This window comes from Ceratosolen solmsi, unplaced genomic scaffold, assembly GCF_000503995.2.
Source record: "Ceratosolen solmsi marchali unplaced genomic scaffold, CerSol_1.0 scaffold6, whole genome shotgun sequence".
NCBI classification, from domain to species: Eukaryota; Metazoa; Arthropoda; class Insecta; order Hymenoptera; family Agaonidae; genus Ceratosolen; species Ceratosolen solmsi.
Genome location: NW_011948414.1, coordinates 3,404,848 through 3,429,391, shown reverse-complemented (window position 1 = coordinate 3,429,391; position 24,544 = coordinate 3,404,848). Strand labels below are relative to the sequence as shown.

The 24,544-nt window shown below is 41.0% G+C and overlaps 1 protein-coding gene across 2 annotated transcripts in view; it reads left to right on the top strand.

Annotated features, from left to right (window-relative positions):
• LOC105367845 (interference hedgehog) overlaps window positions 1-24,544 on the top strand; it is a 48,620-nt gene that overhangs the window by 12,473 nt on the left and 11,603 nt on the right. Inside the window, exons 2-9 of one of the 2 annotated variants that reach the window (XM_011506665.1) lie at window positions 15,085-15,165; window positions 16,008-16,262; window positions 16,843-17,282; window positions 17,870-18,422; window positions 19,059-19,351; window positions 19,820-20,351; window positions 21,289-21,404; window positions 22,130-22,407. In XM_011506665.1, the coding sequence (XP_011504967.1) occupies window positions 15,096-15,165; window positions 16,008-16,262; window positions 16,843-17,282; window positions 17,870-18,422; window positions 19,059-19,351; window positions 19,820-20,351; window positions 21,289-21,404; window positions 22,130-22,354 (2,484 nt within the window). In that variant the 5' untranslated portion in view covers window positions 15,085-15,095 and the 3' untranslated portion in view covers window positions 22,355-22,407. Of the gene's footprint in view, window positions 1-15,084; window positions 15,166-16,007; window positions 16,263-16,842; window positions 17,283-17,869; window positions 18,423-19,058; window positions 19,352-19,819; window positions 20,352-21,288; window positions 21,405-22,129; window positions 22,408-24,544 lie in introns of those variants that run through there. The other variant, XM_011506666.1, reaches the window with a different exon arrangement.

The following is a 24,544-nucleotide window of genomic DNA, read 5'->3' as shown; positions in this document are numbered from 1 at the left end:
GAATGAGGATGAGGATGAGGATGAGGATGAGGATGAGAGTGAGGAGGAGGAAAAAGAAAAGGAAAAGGAAAAGGAAAAGGCGCTCGACTTCATTAATAATAGAGCGTATAAACGATGGAAGGCGCAGCGTGAAAAGACAATAGGAACGTCACTATCGCCATTCGCGGGTCACTCGCTGCTTCCCTCCTTATACGGCCACGAGCAAGCTATCGATCAATTTGCCTCGGCCTTCTTATCTCTCTCTCTCTCTCTCTCTCTCTCTCTCTCTCTCTCTCTCTCTCTCTCGACTTTCGTCGCTCGACATGGACAAGGGAGTCCAGAAATCCAGCGGATGATGATTGCCTGCGCCGGGCCCGCCTCGGTATTAGTCCCGTTGCGTCATACGCGTGGGTGCATTTCCACACACAAAAATGGAAACTCGCCTGCCAGCGAGGCTGCCCTCATCCCGTCGGCAATAGCGATCCGAGCGATATCCGGTTGAGGCAATAGGCCGATCTCTTTTGGCACGTCGTCGCCTGCCTCGAAGGCCAGTGCCTCTCGTTATGGGGAAAGTATACCGCGACATATTGTTTACGATGAGTTTGGATGAATTTCTCTGATCGAGGTGGGGTGGTTGGTGGTTGAGGGAAGGAGATAAAAACCAAAAACACGGATCATCGGAATACTACGTTGTTTCCTTAATTGGCGATGATTTCTTACCGTTTTCGGGCAATTCTAGTTGAATATTCTTATTGGAGATGTTGTGGAAATGAATCGTATCCGTGAAATAAATCTCCATTCGGCTTTCTGGTACTTTCACGGAAGTGAGTTCGACGAGTCTGGCTATTGGACGCGCGTCAATTATTAAATTGTTTTTCAGTCAAATAAATGATTTGTCATCTCGTTACTTTTTCGTACACTCTCTCTCTCTCTGCCTCTCTCTCTCTCTCTCTCTCTCTCTCTCTCTTTCTTTCTTCATTTTTTAGAGTATATATATATATATATATATATATATATATATATGTGCGTGTGAGCGCGCGTGTCTATTGGCGTAACGGCGTACTATATTTAACTCGCAAACTAAATTTGCGCGAGTCCCTTTGCCATTTCCCCCGCAAATACGTGGCGATCCGGAGATGCGAATGAGAATAGAAGACTTAATATGAAATGGGCAAATATTTAGATTGTACTAATGGCTTTGTTGGTGATTTTCAAATTGTAAACTTTGTAAGCCAAGTGGAAATGAATGCAGGGAATGCCCAAGTGTAATACGAGCTCGAGGGATATATGTAGGGCAGATGTATGTCGGGTCACGAACGGTCACGAACGCCGTGATTATGAAAATGTCATTTATTTATGGTAATAAATGCGCGGAGCTGAGAAATCGAGCGGCAGCCGTACGAGAAAATGAAGCCGGCGAATGTCGGAAGTCATGGAGCTCGCGATGCCAATTGAGCTCGAGTCGTGCTTACAAGGGCCGTAAAATTTTGCGGAATCAATTTCGAGGAAACGCTCAAATGCATCCACCGAGTGGCTAAACAATCGGCCAATTTAATAAAGCCAGGAAAGTAAACATCCTCCTCGTGCCCCACGCCTCCGGATCATTACGCAAGGGGCGAGGGGAGTCGGGGCGAGGGTCTGGCGAGCGAGGCGTCGTCGGCCGGCATCGTGCAAATAATCCTGCAGGAACACGTAATCGGCGAATTAAAACCACCGACAACGTGCGTCACGTATCCATGTGTGTACCGAGCTCGTATGCACGTGGTTTATTATATTGCGCGGTGGCAGAGCTTCGTTCCTCGTCCCATCTCCCTTCCGCAAGAGAGCAATGGCTTTACAAGGGCACGTTTATAATGACGCATTCGATTCTCGAGATTAAGCATAAAAAGAAAACAGTTTGTAAGTGTGCGCGGATCGATCGAGCTGCCTCCGACATACAGGATTACTTTAAAAGTATCGGGGACGAACTGTTTGGCCACGTTAACAATAAATGAAAAATGTTGTTGCTCTTTTCGATATTACGCAATGTATGCGAAAATGAGAAATTACGGCCCATCAGCGCCAATGAGCTTATATTTATTATACCGCCCGTTGCAATTATAGTACATTAACCTCAATTGAACGTATCATTTAACTAATTTGGCCGTATTGTGCAGCGAATCGGTACTAACCGAGATGTAATATACGTATAATGGCAAATATATTGCAATCAGGAGTAGTAAAGTCACTGCGAAAGATCGCGTAAATATATAGATTTTGGAACGTAGTAGTACCTCGAGAGGTTAGCCATCACACCACGGAATCCGCCTCACACGCACAGCGCACGCACGCGCGCGTTCTTTTCACGTACGCATTCGCATAGGTTTCTCTCAGAGGACGCTCATCGTTCCTCAATTCCTCGGCAAGGATCCCATGGCGGAAGAGGGCGCGCTTGCAGTCCTGCCGAGCGAGTGTCCTTCCGTCTGTCTTCGTCTTTGACTCTCTCTCTCTCTCTCTTTCTCTCTCTCTCTCTCTCTCTCTCTCTCTCTCTCTCTCTCTCTATGTCCCTCGCTCCCCTTATCCTCTCCTCTTCTCACCTGGCGTTCTCGTGCAGCCGAGCGCTCGCATTTTCGCGATGTCCTCTCCTTGTCTTGGCTTTTTTCCCCTCCTGGCATCTCCTTCGTCTCGCACCTTCGGAGCGAGAGAGGCGACTCTATAGCCGAGGCCGACATCGTATAGCGCCGCCTGCCCGACTTTTGTCGCTGCCTGTACGAGGTGGACGAGGAGGCGCTCGAGGATCTTTTGCCGCGCGTCTCTGTGTACGTGTGTCTTCTCTGTCCGACCGGGGACTATCGCGAATAAACTTGTTTTCTCGCTGCTGTTCTGACGATTAACATCCCATATTTTGGCCATAGTCGACGCTGTCCTTCCTATCTTCGCCTGAAATTTATCTAATCGCTCGTCTAAGATTCAGCGGAGCAGATAAAGTGGCGGCTTCGCTCAACATCGATACTATTAGTCATGTTTTTCACTCGCCACGTCGCATTAAGGAACAATGATTGAACGAAGGGAATCTACGCTGCTTGCGAGCTTCGAACCTCGCGCGTTCTCCATCATCACGGTACTCGACCTTGGCACTTGCACAAATTCAGCAGCTTTAATCGCAATGCGAGCCACACTTTATACTCGGCGTAATTCTCCGACTCTCCTGCAGTATTCGTCTCAATGCCCTCCTTCCTCTCTTCCTTCCCCTTTCCCTCCTTCCTTCATTGTTCCCCGACATTGTTCGCCTTCTCTCTCTCTCTCTCTCTCTCTGTCTCTCTCTCTGCCCGTTCGCATTCCCGCGAGGCTTCATCGTGAGAGTAGCGCAATCCGCGTTTATTATGTGGAGGGTCAGACCCTGAGCCCTTTTTCGATCGGAGGCGCCGATTTGCTCGTTTCTTTTTGCAAAAAAAAATATATATATTGAAAGAGAGAGAGAGAGAGAGAGAGAGAGAGAGAGAGAGAGAGAGAGAGAGAGAGAGAAGAACACGGAAAAGTATGTGTTTTGCGCGATTGTACCGCATTTTTACTCTTCTCTCACCCAGATATCTCTAACGAAATACTCGTCTAAAAACAGAATAAAATTAACAAAATTGACACAATTTCATCTCCAACTATCCAAAATTGCAGAATTATTTTAATCTACGCAAAGTTTTGGTTAGTAAGTTTTTTTCCCAACGCTTATCAATGTAATCGTCGTGCTTAGCAGCAATCCCGTTTTTGTTCGATATTCCGTCGTCGAAACTTCTTGTTCAAGGAATATTTGATCTCACTCCAATGATCGATTCTCCAACAAACTACCGCCATAATTTATATGTTTTATAAACTTTTATGTGGTCTTATGCAGCAACGTTAGTCGGCACTTTACCTTCGTTAATACAAATCGAAAATTTCTTTTACTCCTCATCCCTCCCACCTCCACCCTCCCCATTCCCCCTTCCCACTTCACCCCTAGCCATCCCACCCGTACGTTAAATATAATAAGTTAATCGTAGTCTATAAAGTAGAGCGTTAACGATGGAAGGAGAAAAGGTTGGTTATTTTATAATTTATAAATGTCTGCAAAATTTTACGCTGCATTCCATTTTAGTCGAGGCCTCGGGAATCTTATTTACCGTATACAATGTTAAATCATTTTCAACGGCAATTTATGCGTTCCCGTGCTCTCATTTCTGCCGTATGCCGACGTTGGAAATTGAAATTTCATAGCTCGGGTTAAGAGCGAATTGTGCAATGAAAATTTCCCTCGTGTACGAGCGAATGAATGTCCCCTCGTCGACTAAATATCGAAGCAACACCGTCGACGTACATGTCACGACCTTCCTACCTAAACGGCACTAGACGTTAAAGGTCGTATTAGCCAAACTCGGGCCTCTATGCATCAATCCACGTCCGAGCGTTATCCTTCTCATCGAATGCCATCATTGGCCGAGTAACATAAGAAGAAGCGAGACGAGTAAAGCCGATTCTCAGGCTTTAGGACATACGAGGATCGTCTTATTAATTGCCAAAAGATGAATGCCCAAGGAGCCGATATTCTCTGCGGGTTGTAAGGGCCAGAGAGCAGAAGCAAACTCGCGACGATGGCTTGGGAAGAGGCCGCGCGAGGTAAAAGGGTTAAAATCATCCGTATAATCGGCGATGATTTACGTCGCTCGGCAGTGACTCGGAGTCTGTATCATAAAGCAATCTGTCTTCGAGGCACTATCGGGTTACGCGTCGGAGGTGCAGCCCCCGAAAATCGAGTGCGGCGAGGGCGGCGGAGGCGGGGACGGCGATACTCCTTGGGCTCGATAACGACCCGAGCAAAGGCTACCGCCGACAGAATCTCGCGGGCGGATCTTTGGTACCGCGGATAAAAGGGATGAGGGCGGGGGCGGGGGCGGCGGCGGTGGGAGGTCAGGTTGACAGTCGCTGGGCCCTTACGGAATTTGACTTCTTTATTTTCCTGCCGCCGCCACCACCGCCGTCGTCGCCGTTGCTCTCTCCTGGAATCCGAGATGCTCTATTTCGTTCTTATGCAGGCTAACGTGTATAAAGATCTTTTTTGCCTTTACAATTCTACCTCTTAACATTCTCAACATTCTTTCGGGGGAGATTGAGTTCTGGGAGTCGAGATGAGGAACGGCTCTTTTTACGATAATGTAAATATGTGCCTGCAATATCGCCGATACGTGCGCGTGTGCGTGCGCGAGTGTGTCCACTCTTAGATCGATGTCTCGAGTATTTCATTGCTGCCTCCACAACTCGCGATCGCGTGATTCGAGCTGAATTTCGCGCGCGCGCGCGCGCGCGCATATAATCTTGCGAAACGGTTTTGCTTCATTTTTAATTCGCATTGATTTATCAAAGGTGCGCTGGGGCCCAATTTTTCGAACGTTTGCGTAGGCTCGAGCGGTATATTTAAATAAACCAATAGTTGTTGAAATTACTTTTCGTGAACCAATAAATATCGGAATGCGAGGATTGAAATATTTTTATGACGAGCGCGGCGAAACAAGTGCAAAACACCCCATGGCTTTTATTATTGAAAGGAAAGTAACTTAATATAAATAGAATCAAGGAACGTTCATGGTTCAATTGTGGCTTGAAAGGAGCATTCGAGAGTTGATGTATAAATCATCGTGAGGACAGAACGTGCCACGGTTCGCCGCTGTGCATAAAATGGAGGTAGAGGAATAAAATAAAAAGAACGAGCGACGAGAGAAGGGGCGGGTGGGTGGGAGGGGGTATGGGGGATCCCTCTACATACAAAAAAAAAAAATGTCGCAGAGGGAAGCTGCAGCAGCTCGCCCTTCTCGAGTTTTTAGCTCCTATTCACCTGTTATATGCCGCCGGTATTTCGCCAGCGGAACTACCGCGTGCATCTATAATACACACGCGAATATTTATATGTGCATATGAAAATATAGATATATATATATATATATTTATTTATATATGCACGAGCATATGCGTGTGCATAAGAATAGCGGCGCACTTAAACAGACATGCAACGTTAAAACTGAATCGCGAGGCCGCAACAACATCCCACCTGTTGATTTTTATCGCGCTCCCGCTTGTGCTCGCGCGATTTCAAAAACGGGTTCCCTTTCTCCCTTTTCCACTCCCCCCCCCCTCTTTATATATATATATACATACATACACACGCGCGCGCATACGTATATGTAATTCTTTTTTTTTCTTTTTGCAAACTTTTCATTCCTTCTTTCTCTCGTGACTTTGGCTTTGTCTTTTTGTTACTCCGCAGCCACCGCCTTTGTTTTTTATTCCTTTTCGTCTGATTTCTTTTCTCGGACCCGTCGTCGGCCGCAGGTACAATACGAAGTTTTAGGTTAGGTTCATAAGACGACCTCTTAATCTTCCCGTTGCGCGATGCAAATTTTTTGCCGCGTCAATGGCTTTCGATTCTACGGATGGGATGACGATTCTTCTTCGACTCTACGCTGCGTCTACCACGTGAATTATTGTTTATCGTGTACGATGTTGTATCTTTAGATTTATCTCTCACCTTTGGATAAGATGGTATCGCCAATCGGGAATCTCAGCTTGTATAAGACCGTACTTTTGATTGATTTCATTCGTTTTTTATGTATGAATATTCGCGTCAAAATGACGCGATAGAATTATTTTTCAAAGCAGCCTTATCTTATTTCCATTTCTTTTAAATCGTAAATTCTAATGTTTTATTGTTCGTTTATCTCTTGAAATTGTCGATCGAAACGAAAGTATTTTTAACCGCTTTTGGTATTAATTTTCGACATCAATTATGGAAAATCATCGGGTTTAAACGAATCGTGATATTTCAGAATTAGGATTTACAAATAATAAGTTTTTTTTCTTCTTTTTTTTTCATCGTTTTTACAGAGAATGAAAGTATCGGTTGCTAAATAGATCGCTAAGATACCGCATTCAATGTGTTAAATCGTAATGCTATTATTATACGTACATTAGTTGCTTTGGTTTCATTCTTCGTAAATATGATTAAGCTTTCAATTGTGCTGATTTATAATTCATTAATATTCGTATTTATTTTTCATATAATATATTATAGAAATAAATAATAATAATGATAATAATGATAATAATAAATAATAATGATAATAATAATAATAATAAGAGAGAGAGAGAGAGAGAGAGAGAGAGAGAGAGAGAGAGAGACAGAGAGAGACAGAAACAAACAAACAAACAACAATCAAACTATGGATAAAGACCGTATATCCTGATATTTACCGAACTAAATGCTTGTGAGTTAAAGACTAACAAATTCTCATAATAGAACTTGAAATACTGACAATTTATCCGAAATTATATACAATTTAAGAATAAAAAAAAAATTATGAAAGTATTATATTATCCGTACCTTTGGAATTGTTTTAATTCCACTCGATCGATAAATAATGTATTTGCATTTATAGTAGCTATAATTTAGTCCTAAGCCGAAGGAAGGATTAAAAATGAGTAAAAAAAACTCGCTTATAACTGTAAACTGTAAACAAAAATGTGAAAATTTCGTCTCTACAATTAAAGTAGTGTAATACTGAAATTTATTTCACACCATGAGGTCTTTGCATTAACAGCGAGATTGGTGAAAGCGGCAATTTTTATACATTGCTCGTAACGTCAATTATTAAACTTACATACTCATTTCCCACATACTGTTTCCAACAATTTGCACGGATACCGTTCACCATATCTCGACCGTCTTTTCCATTCTAATCAACCAATCGAATATTTCCCAACACTCACATATTTACATTGTAAACGAAATCGATATTTCCTATCGTACATTCTCGTCGCTCTCTTGGCCCTCATAAATGACATACCGTGATCAATTTGGCTTTCAAGTTATCAAACGCGACGAGTGCTTTACACTCCAAAAAAAGAATAAAGTACAGAATAAGGCAATTCTTATGTCCCTGCATATATTGCAATAAACAGAAAAATGGGTTTCCTGCGGCAAACAAACTTGTATCCAAGACTATTAGCAATTAATTTTAATGGAAATAATGGTTAAAAGGCCCTATCGGCATTTCAAGCAAAGCTCAAATATATTGGATTAATCGATCCTTATGATTATTATTAATAGCGTCGACACTGTTTCTCCGTGCACTAATCCTTATTATAATCAATCTTTTCGATCCTCCAGAAATTAACGTGAAATAAAACACATAATTTCTCAACAGGCTATAAAAATGCGCAAAAAGGTAGACGAAAAAATCGGAAATCGAGACATAAAAGTTTATGGATCCCCAGACCACGGTTCTATATAACAGCGGCAGGAGCAATTTGCCAAAGTCACACTCCAGCGACTTTTCTACATGGCGCTCCTGTCGCAAATCTCTACGAAGGCTAAGGCTGCAGCGAATCGAAAAGTAGAAAAATCGATTTCTCCTATCTGTGTGCGTGCGTTTGTGCGAGCGTACGCACGCACGCGTGTTAGATAAACAGGCGTAAGGAGAACGAAAAAGGCAATCAAGCGAGAATTCGCCGCTTGTTTTTTCGTCGCCGAGCTTTTGGCGGGATCGACGACTCTAAGAGGATGGAAAAGAGAGTGAGTGAGAGAAAAGGTCCACCTCGATGTTTCTATAGGCCGTCGGTAAAAACGATAAACGACGTGTTTCGGATAGTCGATCGAGGAATGTCTTTTTTTTTTTTCTTTTCTCTCACTCTTTCTCTCTCACTCTCTCACTCTCTCACTCTCTCTCTCTCTCTCTCTCTCTCTCTCTCTCTATCTCGGTGTTAGACGCGCTAGAACCGTACGACACGAAATATTGACAATATTTAATCGTCAGCCGTTGATTTTGTCGGTTGTTTTGGTGCTCGTACGATGCGCAATTTTTCATTACGATTCTCTGCAAGTTACAACGTTTATTTTCACTCCCACGGTATAACGATATTTTTCTCTTTTCAATTATAATGCATAGTTCGCAATTCCGCTATAATTGTGGCTTATTCCTTTACCATCCAAGGTAACAAGCTCCTATGCATATTTGTACTCGTAATGGAGCACTTTATCGATGAAAATTATTCGCCAGCGCACGTTGCATAAATAAACACTTGGACTCTTTCTATACTCGCTACCTTCAGCCGAAATACCATTATTACGCTAAAAGATCTTTTTTTTTATAAATTATTTCTCTAACGATACAGCGAAACTAATGCATCCCAGTTGCCTCGTGCATTAGTTTTGTATCCAAAGTGTCCCCGAACGACAATAGCCAACCATCGTGGTCTTTCCACTTTCATCGACAATCTCGACATTTAGCAGTAAATTTTCCTTTACCACTTATGCGAATTGAAATTATCAACGTTAAATGTTGAGGTGCCGATCGCTTACCTGCTATTCCCATAACAAAGCAACCAATCTACTTCCAATCCGAAAATCCAATCGATATTATTCCTCTTCGCGCGTAAACGTCTTGGAGAGGTCGAAACGCGTGTGCGTTCCCTCGCCGGGAAAGGAGCGCCGAAGAGATAAGTATGGGCCCTCCCCCGCATTTCCTGGCGCTCGCTCGATCCCAAGTGAGCGCGAGCCCTTATTACGAAACAAAACGAATGCCGCGGGTCAAAATGCCGGGAATAATAACAAAATAATGTCCCTTCTATACTTTACTATTGCTGATATAATAAGGTCATTTCAGCCTCCTTTCAGACCATTTAACGCGCTTCATTGCGTGACGATCGTTTTGTTGCGCAAGGGATAATTCTTGGTTAGGCTTGTTCGCCTTTTGCCCTCTCACGGTAAAAGATACCATTTATAAGGACTCGGTCGAATTGCCAGCCGAAAGTTTTCTTTTGTTTTCTGCTTACTACCAGGCGCTTAACTTTGTGTCGCTGCATTTTTTTTAAGGGACCTCGAGCCGTTTTTGGCCAAATGTCCAGGCTGCTGGAGGCTCAACGAAAGATTAAATAAAACAGTCGGGTTTGCCGAGAATGAAAATTCATCGTTCGTGCGACGTAGAATGTAGTTGACCAGCGTCTCGTCAGCCTCTCCTCAACGTCTCGCCGCAGTCAAGACGCGATCCCACGGCGACATCTCCAAGCCCAATCTCTCATCTTATATTCCCTTAAGCGGTCCCAAGCCCGGCGCGGAAGAGCCAATAGTCCGAAAACTTCGAGGCCATATCGGGGTTGGAAAGTTTTCCCTCACCTTGAGATCTCTCGGTGCATCGGGATACGTGGGCGACAGCGCCTTGTGAATGGGTCCACCCACGCTGTACGATAACATTTTTCTACGTCCGGCCCTACTCCGTACCCACTTATCCGTTAGTTTTAATGGAGCCACTTTGGCTTATCCTTTCACACTAATGACTTTTATCACGAACGATCGGCGTATTATGCGACGTGGGAAATGTTTACTTAGCGATCAGCTAATTGCCAGCGTGGATTATACGAGGAGTGAGTGGATCTTCCGACTTTCGTGAGTGTACTTCGACAGTGTCACAATATTTTCACGACGGATAGTTTAAAAGTGTCTGACCGTCACGACATCTTATCCAATGGATTAATCACGAATAAATCCCTTTTTTTCCCGTATACCTGCGCCTTTATTTCTTCCGACATTGGCTTACTGCTCCGCTCCTTACACTCGTTATTGTAGGAAGAGACAAAAAAAAAAGGAATAAAAAAAAAAGAAAAAAGAAAAAGAAAAAACAAAGAAACAAAAAAGAAAGAAATTATGCTCGCTATTATGTCAATATTATTCTTGTCATTTGCAAAGTTAGCACATAATGTCTTGTTAATGTATAAACAAGATAAACTCGTACTTACATTGTACGGATATAAGTAAACCTTAACTACTACTACACTCTTTTCCATTTTACACATAACGTTCTTGTGTAATTATTATTATTCGTTTTTCCTTCTTCAAATACCTTAATAGCTTTTCTCGTCGTTTAATTAGCACTATTAAAGCTACTCGATCGATTATATTGAGTTGGACATATGGAAATAATATCAAAACGTAATAATTTCCTGCAATCTTGAATTGACCAATACTTAATGTAATATGAATTGAATTATAAGTATCGCATATTCTCAAACCTTTATAGAAATAATGGACTTGTGTTATGCAATTATATTACTATATATAATATGCGCATATCATATCGAAAGAGAGTTACGAATTAGCAGAATAATTATTGTATAACAATGAGCTTTTAAATAACAATATCGAACAGCTAATGTCAATATGTATATAAGAAAGTCGTGTTTTAGTTGATTCATAATTGTTAATTCGTAATTGTTTGTCGACGTTTCTTTATTTGGTCACGGTCGAGGTGTATCCTACATGAAAAGCCAAACTTTAAAGTATAATTTTATGGTGAAATTATGATGTACTATTGTATTTGATAACAATCAAGCCTTAATTTTGATTTCACTTCCGTTAGAAAGTGGAAAATTCTATATATATATTTCATTCGTCTTATATTTTGCTAAAAAATACAAGTTGCGGGATAACTTTTCTGTTACGATTGAATTTCTCCATAAAGTCAAATCAATTAATCTTTCATACATCATAGAATAGTGTTTTCATAAAGAAGATGGCTTTGTACAATATGACATTGTTTATTCGCATGAGATTTTAATGAAAGAAAATCGCCGTTCATTAATCACCGATTTCCCTCATTATTATTCATTTTTTGAATACGTATAGCAAACAAATCAAGTTCCCATGATTACCGTGAAAGTTGGTAAGTGCAGCGGAAGCGAAAGAATGTAGTTCCAAGAAAATCTGTCGATCTAATCGCGATGTATCAAAGTATGCTTCATAAAATTAAATTAACGAATAATCAAGAAAATCTCGAGTACATGTATCAAAGAATTTCCCACACGTTACAAAAGTTAAACGAATAATAAGAATGCCGGAGTAGGAATTTCCAGTTCCATCTATAAAGAGAAACTAATTTTGGAGAAGCCACAGACTTTGCCTCAATGTATTCTTATGACATCGGAATGCTGTAACACCTTCTCCCCATAATCATTTGTATCAAGTTTTATTTTTATTCAGCCATGTTTTGACACAACATTTTGGTGTATCTATAACGTAGCCATTAGTGATTGGAAATCTTAAAGAGAGAGAGAGAGAGAGAGAGAGAGAGAGAGACGCATAAAATATTAATAATTCAATCGTTCGGCCGAGAAGTTTATGGCATTGATGGCGCTGAAAGGATTAATCTCGTGCTTAGTTGAGGTCCTTGGCGCACGCGTACGCTTTCCCGCGGCGTGCGTTCGTTCGTTCATTCATTCATTCTCGCGTCGCTCATTCAGAACTGAAAACTCACTACCCCCTCCCCTACCACCGGCCGCTCCTCGTGGCCGCCTTTCGTGTCTCTCCCCTCTGCCCCGTGCACGGCTCATTCATATTTTCTCTCGCTTGCTCCGACGCCTTTTCACGCGATACGTCGCTCGCTCGCGAGTGGGTGTGAGGTACATCGAGACCATATATGGACCTTCGGAATCTTCCTTTTCCTCTCTCACTCACTCACTCACTCTCTCTCTCTCTCTCTCTCTCTCTCTCTCTCTCTCTATGTAGCTCTTTCTCTCCTCGTCGTTTGCCGCGTTTCATTACCCCAGCGCGGTGAAAGCTCACCTGGCCATACAATTTTATTCATCCTCTGTGCTTGTTTTGACGCCCATTAAATCGCCTAATGGCAAGATAAATAAATTAGAAATGTCTGCCCTTTTTGTTAATATTGGATAAGTAATGGAGTCTGGGCATAAGCGGAAACGCGGAGATTAGATTGTGACATTTGGAATTATTTCATAGCCCGAATTCAATTATCATTTATTAGAGATTGCTTGTCCATAGTTTAAGTAAGTCGTGTAAAAAATTTTCTTAGCAAATATTTTTAGATAAAAAAATTTTTGTTTTTTTTTTGTTTTTTTTTTTAATACAGACTATAATGGGCTCCGTTAAGTTTGTCTGTCATTTTTGAAAAAAAATAAACAAAGGAGTAGAATTTATGAAGCTTACGCAATCGATTTTACTTGCTATTATTGCCCAATAATAAAGATTCAATAATTTTTATATAGTACGTCGTCGGGCAATTTTACGTTCGAAAATTTTAATAAAAAATGTGTATATGATATCAAATATTATGAGTAATATAATAGAATAAAGCCGACCTAAGTAAAGAACAATTCAAAAAGTCATAAATCAGTCGTTAACTTTGAGTGTTTTATTTAACCAAAGTTATAAAAAATTGTAATAAAACACGTGTTTGAAATTTGTTTGTAATCATATATATATATATATATATATATATATATATATTTATATATTTACGTATATACAAGCTATAAAGTTTGGATAGTAAACAAAAAGTTACAAGCTTTAATTTCAAGTTCATTCTATTCATAAATAACTTTAGTATTAAATAGTTGCCAAAAATATTGGAAATTGAAATAATCGTTAGTCGATAATGTGACAGGTCTGAATTATATTTATCGTACATTCAAAAGTATTTTATGTAAGCATAAATTTTATGCAAATCATTGATACGAGATCACTTCACGAGTATATACAACTACACTAAGAGGCAAGATTGCTTGACTTTAATTTTTATAGAATCAATTTAATTTTAAGATAAACATTTAGCGTACATAATAATAAGAATAATTTCCTAAACAAAAGATGGTATTATGAATACATGTAAAAAGAAATATCTTTAAGAATAATATAAGACACAGTGCATACAAATAATGGGTTATTCTGTAACATAAAAAATTTGAAAATTTTCAATATTATATTATTTGACATTAAATTCTTATAGTGCTCATGAGTACTAATAGCATAAACAACAATATATGTTTCACGGAAGCGCGAGCGATCGCGCACACAGACGCACGCACGCACACACAATGAGAGTTAAATACTAAAAGCGATTAAAAATTATCTACCTTTTTAAAATTACTGTTCAAACAATGTTCCGAGAAGTAGTTTGTAAAATAAGGGAAAATAAACGGAATAACTGTTTATCATGTTTTACATGTCCGTAATTGACATTCTGCATGCACGACGACCAAAATTGTTTTCTTACGCCTTCTGTCCATCATAAAAGACACCTCTACGATCCACTATAGATAAACACAGCTTATAACGTACCTTCCTGACAAGGCTAGAATTATAACCAGCAAACGTAGTTGCACGAATGAGATGAAATTTAAAATGTGTTCTTTGTATAATTGCGAATGAAAAACAATTTGAATGAGATGAAGCTTTAATCGTCGATTATTTCATTGACATATTTAGGCGATTTAAAATCATTTCAATGCGAGTTTTAATCAAGATGACAGGTAACTAATAAATAATAAATGCTTAAGATAACGATAATCAATATATCTAATTATCAATACTAATTTATATTAAATTACGTTAATTTGGGAGAAACGCCGTGGCAATTTTATTTATCATATTGTTTATATATATATATATATAGGACCACATAAAGAATTCGTAATAAATGACAATTTAGCATTGCAGAGCTTGAGAAAATTATGAAATTTGTTGGAAATATTCGTATCATTCGAAAAGTCATAAAACTAGCGAAATCCAAAGCCTTTAAAATCATAGACATCTGTACGCTAAAAGTGTTTAAGTAAAAAAAGAGAATAAAGTCATTTAAAAAGAGCATACTTGAAAATCAAGTTGAATTTCATCTCATTAACATTCCAAATATCTGTAATAAAGGCAGATTTAACGGGATATTGGAAAAGCGCTGCTTAGCCACAATATTTATTACACTTTGCTTTCGTAAAGTCCTGCCTCGACGCGCGGGATAATGAAAAAATAAAGGTCTTGCAGTGTGGTGATATCGATAGGACCGTTCGCACTTTATGCCCGGCATGCGTTCTATTTTCGCCGGCTGTCCGATGTCTCTTCCTTACCATCGCGCAGCTTCAAAGCCCCTTGTCGTCGTTAATTTTAGACGTCTTCCTTTCGTTCGCCTTTGCGAGCGTAAGCCGGGGGACGCGATGAAATGATAATGCCGGGAGAAAAGCCCTGGTGAAAATTACGCACGATAAACTCCACACGTGTTTCTCACCCTTCGTTTTTTTTTTCTTTCTTTCGTTTTGCAGAATGAGTCAAGATGCGACCGGAGTTCACGTTGTGCGCCATCGCCGCGGTTTTGCTCTGCGTCCTGGGATGCTGTGCCTCTGGTGAGTCATTTTAATTTAACGAGTAGCTCGCTTTCTTTGTTGACTTTGCTTTGCAATTCCGAAGCCTCTGGATACCCGAGCTCGATGTTGTTTTATATTATTTTATACCTGCACGAGCTTTCGCGACACGTTAATATTTCTCTTTAATCACTGCGATCGTAAATCTTATGCTTCATTTGCTAAAGCTCATATGTCTTTATACGAGAAACGAGTTTCTTTTTTTTCTTTCTTTCTCTTTTCTCTCTCTCTCTCTCTCTCTCTCTCTCTCTCTCAAAGTAGAGTAGAAATATAGTAAAATTTCTTAGACATCTGATATCACGGTTAAAGCCACTTGAGCGCGCGCGTACGCTCGTAAGAACTTTTTCGATTAAGGAGGAACGATCGAGTTTATAAATTATCTTACGGTAATTGCGCGCTTCAAATATTTTCGCAATCCTCGACTAAGAACATTGGCAGTTGAAAATTTGACTACTCCATTCGCTAATAAAAATATATCGTACATAAATATAAATTGTTAGATAAAAATCAGAGTTTGTAAGAAAGTATCGCGTACATTGTGCGCAAGTGCTTTTAATTTCCAAGCTCATATCGCAAACTGAATCGCTCAATATTATCCTTCTTACGTTTGAAAATAATTTTACAGGCCTTGTATTAATTACTTTATTCTCGCATGAAAGATTGAAAGAGATAATCGCTTAGAAGACGGTCCGAGGAATTTAATTTAATACATTCGCGTCGATTTCGCGTCGATTTCGCGTCGATTTCACGTCGATTTCGCGTCGTCCCCTTTAATGCTTCTGCCAATGATAAAGGAACTTAGCCTCTGCTCGTTGAACTAACAGGTCAGAAGTCGGAGCCAGGAATGGTGTTTACTCGACATCCTCAGGCATTTACCGCACCCTTGGGCGATGAAGTTTACTTCGAATGTAGCCTAAATCTCGCCGCGGAGAAGTTCGCCTGGAGGCACCGACCCCTCGGCTCCAGCGAGTGGATTCTACTGGACGCGGTGACGGTCAATGGCGGCAAGACCTCCAAATACGTCGTGTACTTTGACGACGAGACGAAGGCCGGCGACTACCGATGCGTCGCTTTTTACGGTAAATATACAGACAGACGGGGATCCTTGGACGTTCGCTGTCTCTCTCTCGACAGCCCGTAATCTTTCCAGATCCTTTAATCGCCCATAAGGCAGTAGTTAGTGCACCTTTGAGATACGATAGATTCGAGATATTTTTAATTACACCTAGTTGGAGACGTAGCCGTGCTAAGACTAGAAACAAAGCAAAAACAAAACAAAAAATAACAAAAAAAAAAAAATAACAAAAACCAAAAAAAAAAACAAAAAACAAAAAAAAACAAAAACAAAAACAAAAACAAAAAAAAAGAAAGAAACAAAGAAACAAACAAAAAAGAAAAACAAAAGAGCATCAGATAGCAACAGATAATGATAAGAGATTGATAAAGCAGTCCGTAGTCCTTTAATCGTTAAGCGAGTCCTCGTAATAGATGAGTAATCTGGCCGGAATCGTTCTGTGGGCATCTGCCATTTTTCTTTTCTCCTTTTTTTCATTCAAACTCGTAAGCCAACCATACCGAATAAAACAATACAAACGCGAAAAGGGGATATAAATGAACTAACATAACAGAATCATCGGACGAATATTCGGGCTCTTTCAGGCACGAGCGGCTTAGCCTCGGATCCAGCCCGACTCACGCAGGCTCGAATAGACAAGTTCTCCGACAAGGGGAACGTCTACCTCCGGGTGCCGCTCGGCAACAATGTCCCAATAACTTGCCCAGTGCCTTACTCTGTGCCCGAAGCCGTCGTCCAGTTCTTCAAGGACGGTAGTTCGATACAGAACGCAAGCCCAACCGGCAGTAAAGTCATGATTATCGAGAGGGTGAAGCCATCGGACTCTGGCAGCTACAACTGTCAGGCCAACAATTACATAACCTCCGAAACCTATACCAGCAATCACAAAACCCTACTGGCCGTCGATAAAAATACGACCGATCAGGCGCCATACTTTATAAAGCAGCCCCAGAACGAGTACAAAGTGCAGCGCGGCAAGAATGTCACGTTGGAATGCTTCGCCGTTGGCTACCCCATGCCTCAGGTAAATTTCCTACGATATCTTTCAGCCGGGGCGATCGCTCAATTTGTCAGCAATTTATAAATAAGCATCGGGATTACGTTTTGTCGTGTGCCTCTTGTCCGTTTGCTCGATCGCGAAGAGAGACGTTGGCCAAGATCTCTTTCTCCTTAGTGTTGTTCGTGCAAAGTGCGGACGTGAAATTTATTATTTATACGATCGTGAAAATATTTTTACCATTCATATCGATGTTATCCGTATGTTATCACCTATGAAATCTACCATCAAATGCCCATAACGATTAAACGATTAAAGGTCTCTATTGATAAGCCCGAGTCTCGATTATAAGTTATCGAGTTTAAGTTAGTAGTGTGTCGACCGTACGTGTCAATGTCGAGCGATAAAGACTTACGCGCGCAAATGGCTCGATGCCCATCGCCATCAACGCGCTCCTCGCCTAATTAAAAATTAATGAGCTAATTAAGACGGCCGAGCGACTAATCGGTATTCGCGCGCCGACTGACAAAATCCTGCACAAATTGGCGTGCAAAGATTTTGAAGCGCGTAAAGGCCCCGATAAAGGACGAGAACTGGAGAAATACGACTCGCAGGTGACCTGGACGAAGCTGGGCAGCTCACTACCGAGCCGATCGAGCTACTCGCCGACGGGTCTCAGGCTGACGAACGTCCAGCCCTCCGACCGGGGCGAGTACGACTGCCTGTGGACGAACCGCGCGGGTCGCGTCAAGTCCGTGATTATCCTGACGGTGGTGGAGCCACCCTCGGTGCTCCGTGCCCCCAAGCTCTCGACGTTCCCGGAGGGCGGGGAGCTCGAGCTCTCGTGCAACGCGACGGGCTATCCGGCTCCGGATCTCGAGTGGCTCATCAACGGCGAGACTCTCGCGCCCGGAAAGAACCTCGAGATCAGGGGCTCGAGTCTCGTCATAACGCTCGTGGAGAAGAAGCACGCGGGCATCGTGCAGTGCGTCGCCAGCAACGAGTACGGCTCCCACTCGGGATACAATTACCTCAGGGTCAGCCCCAAGCAGCACGTGGGCGGCGGCACCAAGTCCAGGGGCGACTTTGGGCTGTCGAGCAACGGGCACAAGCATACGAGGGTTGGCGGCAGACGAAGGGGCAAGAACGGCAAGCGCAAGGACACGGGTAAGTTCTTATCTTATTCTCGGTATATCATTTCTCGGTAAAGCGATCATCGGCTTATAATGTGACCGTAATCAATACATCATAGAGCTCATAATGCTCAATGCTTTCTCGTTATATTATTTTCTTTCTTTGGATGCGACGTGTGGCGCGTGTCACTCGGAATGTTCTATGCTGCGGTGGTTGGCAATTATGTTTTTACACTTTTTCACGTTTTTACGTGAAAGTTTAATTACGAGATGAAATTTTTGGCGAACGATCGATCGATCGATGTTTACTTTCTCATGAAATTATAGCCCCTCTTTTTGGGCTATAGAGTTAAAAATAAATACCCTCGTATAAATGTATTACGCGTCCACATGCGTTATTTCCATTTAGAAGAATGCGATATTAATGCAGCAATCGAATAGATAATGTAAAACTATATAAGTAAATGAAAATGTTGCTCGCACTTGTACCGATTCAGGCAATAAACAAAATTTCTATTTACTTATTGTTCTATAAAAAAAATACAAGAGTAAAATGAGTAATGATGGGAGAAGGGTGCGAGTCGAATGGCCCTCCTAAAGGGGTAAAAGATCGTTATGAAAGGCCTAGGGACCATCAATGTTTAAAGCACTAAAAATTTGTTAATTTTAGATGTCATGGTACCGCCCAACCAGCCAAATGTCACGAGATTATCGGACATGTCGGTGATGGTGAGATGGTCGGTGCCGGAAAATCACGGGCTGCCAATTTCATTCTTTAAGGTGCAATATCGCGAGCTCGGACAGAAACCCAACAGTAAACAGGCCAAGTGGATGACCGCCAACACAGAGATCCCAAGTCACATAAGATCGTTCGAAGTAACCGAACTACAGCCCGATCATACGTATAGATTTCGAATTGCAGCCGTATATTCCAATAATGACAATGCCGTGAGTCCGATATCGGTAAGTATCGCGCTTGTGTGCGTTGAAATTTCGATTTTTCGCCCAAGTCTCGCTGTCACAAGTGACCGATCGTGAACGGATCGTCGCGTTGGTCGCAACACAGCCATTATTACCCTTTGCCGATTTGCGTTGGTGTCATTGTTGTTAACTACTAGTTTTATTTATTCATCATCGAGCTAGATTCTCATACAAATCTAAATCTAAATCTAAATTTAAATCTAAATCTAAATCTAAATCTAAATCTAAATGTAAATCCATTTGAGCTTAACTCTCTAAAACGTTTTAGTCACGCAAGCTTTATTAAGGGCCGAGTGTCAAATTGTTATAAAGTAACGACTGAAGAGCTAAGAATCTCATGTCGTGACTCTTAAGGGCCGATCGGAACAAACTACATCATTATTCCCCGTCTATCGGCTTTCCCGCTCGAACTCAATGAAGCCTTATAACGGCGATTTCCGCTTTTCTCAGGTTCGCTTCCACTTGTCGCGCAAGGATGGCTTCGACAGCAACACGATGCCAATACCTCTGCTAACGCACACGGAGGCCTTGAGCCCGAACGAGGTCCTGCTCATCTGGCAGAATACAAACCGCTCGGCGGACATCGACGGCTTCTACGTCTATCATCGCGCCTCGACCTCCGCTGGCGATTACATCAAGACGACCGTCGAGGGCAAGATCTCGAGCAACATCACCATATCTCACTTACAGTCCGACACCGCCTACGAATTCAAGGTTCAAAGCTTCTCCGTCGGCGCGGCATCCGAGTTCTCGCAGATACTGCGTCAAAAAACGCGAAAGGTCGTGACGGAGGCGCCGGTGCCCCAGGTCCTCGCCGAGAACAAGGTCAAGTCGCCCGTGGAAAGCGTGAGGAGCTCCAACATGTACGCGATTATCGGTGGTGTATTGGGTGGAGCCATACTTTTGGCAGGACTCGCCGCCGTCGGCGTCGCCTACAAGAGGAGCAAGCACAAGCAGAGCCGGGAGTCCTCACAGGATGAGGGTAATTTTCTTTATCGGTTCATTAAGCATTTCCCGTCGTGTCTGCGACACTGCGACCTACTTTTAAGGTTGCTCCTTGTCGCGGCCCGTCATCCTTTCTCGTGTATTTCTCTAAATAATAATGATACGACTCGCGCCCAACGACGTAAGATGTCTATTATTCCCGATAGCTTCGCTCGCCAAGCAGAAATTTAATCACTTACTTGTTTATTTATTAACTTTTTTTGGTCGAATGAACGATCCGTTCCGTTCCGCGCCAATAATAAATAATAATAAGAGCATAATTTGTATGTAAATCGATTGAAAGATACGAATTTCATTGTCACCTTGAATATTACAGAGCCTTGCAGTTATTATGAATCGTATTTATTCTATTATAATTATATTTTCCAATTTCAGTATGTATTATTGGCAATATTTGACCATTCCAAATGTCGAATAAAGAAGAATTTTTATGTCAACTCGGAATAAATAAATTTTTTAAGCTCGTTGTGTGTGCGCGCGTCTGTGTGCATTATTATATTTCTGCTTGGTTAATTGGATATCGTTTTAAATAAAAAATGACGTAAATTTTTGATAAATACGAAAAATTTATTCTAAACTCTAGAACCGTGGGGAAGCATTATTATATATTTGTATAGAAAAAAGAAAAAAATTTACTTAAATAACAAAATGCATACAAAAACAAAAAAAAAAAAAAAAACATACTCTGAATATAGAGTACAATTAACTATTTACATGATAATTACTAATACCATGGTGATGCCGTATATACGTATATAATACACCTATCACTTGATGCACTCGCTCATGCGTTACGAAAGCAAGAAAAATGTGTAGCGGCGAATGAAAATTTGCATATGCATACACAATAGCTAGAATAACAATAATAAATATCACGATTTTCAAGGGAATAAAGTAATCGCTCGTTTTTCCAGGTAAACCAATAACAAATGGCAGGGTAATGAATGGTGGAATAACAGATTCTAAGATAAACATAACATCTAATCCACTGGCAGGTCTTGAATCTACCGAGGACTCGATGCAGCCTAAGGTCAGTGAATGAATCTTGCGATTGATGCTTTTTACGGTTGATTGGAGAAGTCACGACGGCGTTGTATCTCTCTATCTTCCGTTTCCAATTACTTTCTTCTCTATACATCTCTGCCAAACTCTACAGTCTGCGTAAAGCACTGCTGTTACTTCTTTCGCCACTTAGCTGAAAGTACACATACGCGTTCTCGCATATGTAGCCGCAGCTTCACACTATTACAAAGGTTCGCTGGTTCGGCGGTGTATATTCATCGTTCGCCTTTCGTGTAAAAGATAATTTGCAACGCCTTCGTTGCAACACTTGGCTGAACGTGCCAACATGCGACGAGAAGAGAAGGCTCGGGCGAGAAAGACGAACACTGTCTATGCACTAGCCAACGGGCGGCCCTGTAGCAGAAATCAAAAAACAGAACATCGTTTCCGTTTCCGTTCCTTTACCATTGCTCTCTGTCGCTCGCTCTACTCGCTACTTTTACGGCTATCCCCGTCCCTCCCTCCCTCCCGCCCTCCTAACCACGAAACACTACTACAGAAATCTACTGTCGAAAATTAAATAGAGAAAAAACAAAAGAGAGAGAAAAAAAAAAAAAAAGAAAAAAAAACAAACAAACAAAAACAAACAGAAATTGACACGCACGTAGGTCTGAAAAGACTCTGCTACTACGCTGTAGATCACAAAAGAAGCGATACGAACGAACGAAAGAACACGCATATTTCTAAACGCAGAGCGGACAACAGTCGCCAATGGAAATGGCCTCGTTTCTTAACGGGCAGAACAACAACGGCAGCAACAACAGCCACCAGAGCCAGCAGCAGAACCACGTGGCCGGGACTCCTGTGCCCCAGCTACACCAGGACGCGAACCCGACCGGCGGAGCTGCCGTTAACCCGCCAATGAGCGAACCTCCTCCCCTGCTGCAGACTGCACTACCGAACGAGCAGCCCCTTTGAATGTCCCGGGTCGTGTCCTTCTCGACCTCCATCCAATCAACCCCGCACCCCAACCCGCTACCGCTGTCGCGCTTCGTCCGGCTCCCACGAGTGGCCATTATTACGCTAACAGAACGCATTAGTTTATTTACCTGTTTACCTGGCTTGATAAGACAGGTGGCGTTTCTTCGCAATAGCACCTTGGCTTTTCAACCAAACCATCCTCACCCACCTACATCGCTCCACCTCCCACCACCAACCACCACCACAGCTCCTCGTCAATGGCACTTCTCTGTGATATGGTTCTGTTAGTGTGTTAATGCTATATCCCACGGCTTAATGTGTGATTGATTCGACGTTGGCCCTCACACGTGGCCCACTAGAGTTTGCTTTCGACAAGTCGAGTCGAAGTCGAGCTCGGCAGCCCCGACTCTCGACTGTCAATGGAAAGTCAAGCATCGTATATTCCTTCCGATTTTATTAAGCGAAAGCGCTGCTATTTGAATTTCGAATCTGTCACGTTACGTGCGCCAGCGCGTCTCCGCGTCCCAGCGTCTCCCCCCCCCCCCCCGCCCCCCCACCCCCCCCCACCCACGCACACGCACTCACACGCGCACACCGAACCAACACAGCACACAGCACGCACGCTCGCTTTTGGCGATGAAAATATTTTTGTATTAGAAATTATGGTTTTTTTTTTTCGTCACTTTGTTCAGTGTTCGGCGGCGAACATGATATCAAAGTGTCGTCCTTATGCCAGACAACGATTGTTCTTTTTCCTCCCTTTCATTCTTTCCTTTTTTCGTTTTTTACCAATAGACCTGTCAATCTATGTAAGAAAAAAAATTAATTACGAAACCTCGTAATAAGAATGATAAAAGTACAATGACTCGTTTGAACGTACAATATGCTGTTTACAAAAATATTTTCATGCAAAAAATGTGAAACAGGCATGAAGGAAAATCGCAAAAATTCATCAAATATAAAGAGACGCTAACGATTTTTAATTATTAATTATTTTTACATAGTCTGCTATGAGGAAGTCAATGAGACAGAAATTGTCTAGAGCGTTTTTATGTACCTGTGGGATTGCAGATTAAATGCGACCAAGACTTTTTCACGTAAAATATGAATAAATTTACAAATTTTATCGTTATGTAATGTCGAGTCATGATATTGTAATAGAAAAGCGAAGATATTATACAGCAGAACCTTAGTCACTGTAAAATATAGTGAAATGCTTGCAGACTGTCTGTCAATACAAGTGAAAATCGCGAAAAAGTACGCGATCGTTCCAAGCTTATTGGCAAAAATGACAAAGGCATCGCACCTACAGTGTCGAGGGTTTAATTCTGTAATTGCATATCAAGATTTTTCCTCCTAGTACAATTTGATACATTTTATTATTTGCGATATCTCATACGTTAAAATACGTATATGTTTAACAGCACGAACTGTATAATGCAAATCTTTATTTTGGACAGAAAAACAAAAACAAAAATTAAAAAAAAATTATATATATAACTTCATAATTATCTATTACATGATTATATAGACGACATTGATAGGCATATATTTTTTTCCGATATATGTACATTTAATGTGACGATAATTTACAAAACAAATGAATGGTTATATACAATTGCATTAAATATGAATATAAAATTAATTTTAAGAAATTCTTGATTTTTTCAGTACACAGCCTTCACGTATAATCCATAACTTAACATATTATTAATTTGATGTTCGAATGTTCTACTTTGTATATAAAGTAAGACATATTATTGTGAGATTAAATTATTGACTAGCGAACGAATTTTTATAAATTCTTATTTATATATTTCATGCATTTCACTGTAAAATCATTTTTTTTTTTTTTTTTTTTTTTTTTTTTTTTTTTACGTAGAATAAAACATCAACAAAGTTTTATAAAATTAAAGGAAAACTAACTGTAAAATTTTCATTTCCATGTACTTGTATAAACATGCATTTTATGTACAGAAACAACATTTATTCTATGCGACAGCTAATTAAAAAGTAATAGTACTTTGAATTAAAAAAAAAAAAAATTTTTTTTTTATATATTTATATATATATATATATATATATATCACGTAATACAGAGTGCAGACCAACACTAGAGACTTTCATTATTTAGTTAACAGTATTGTCCTTTTAATGAAAATTAATTTTTTAACTGCTCTAAATGTT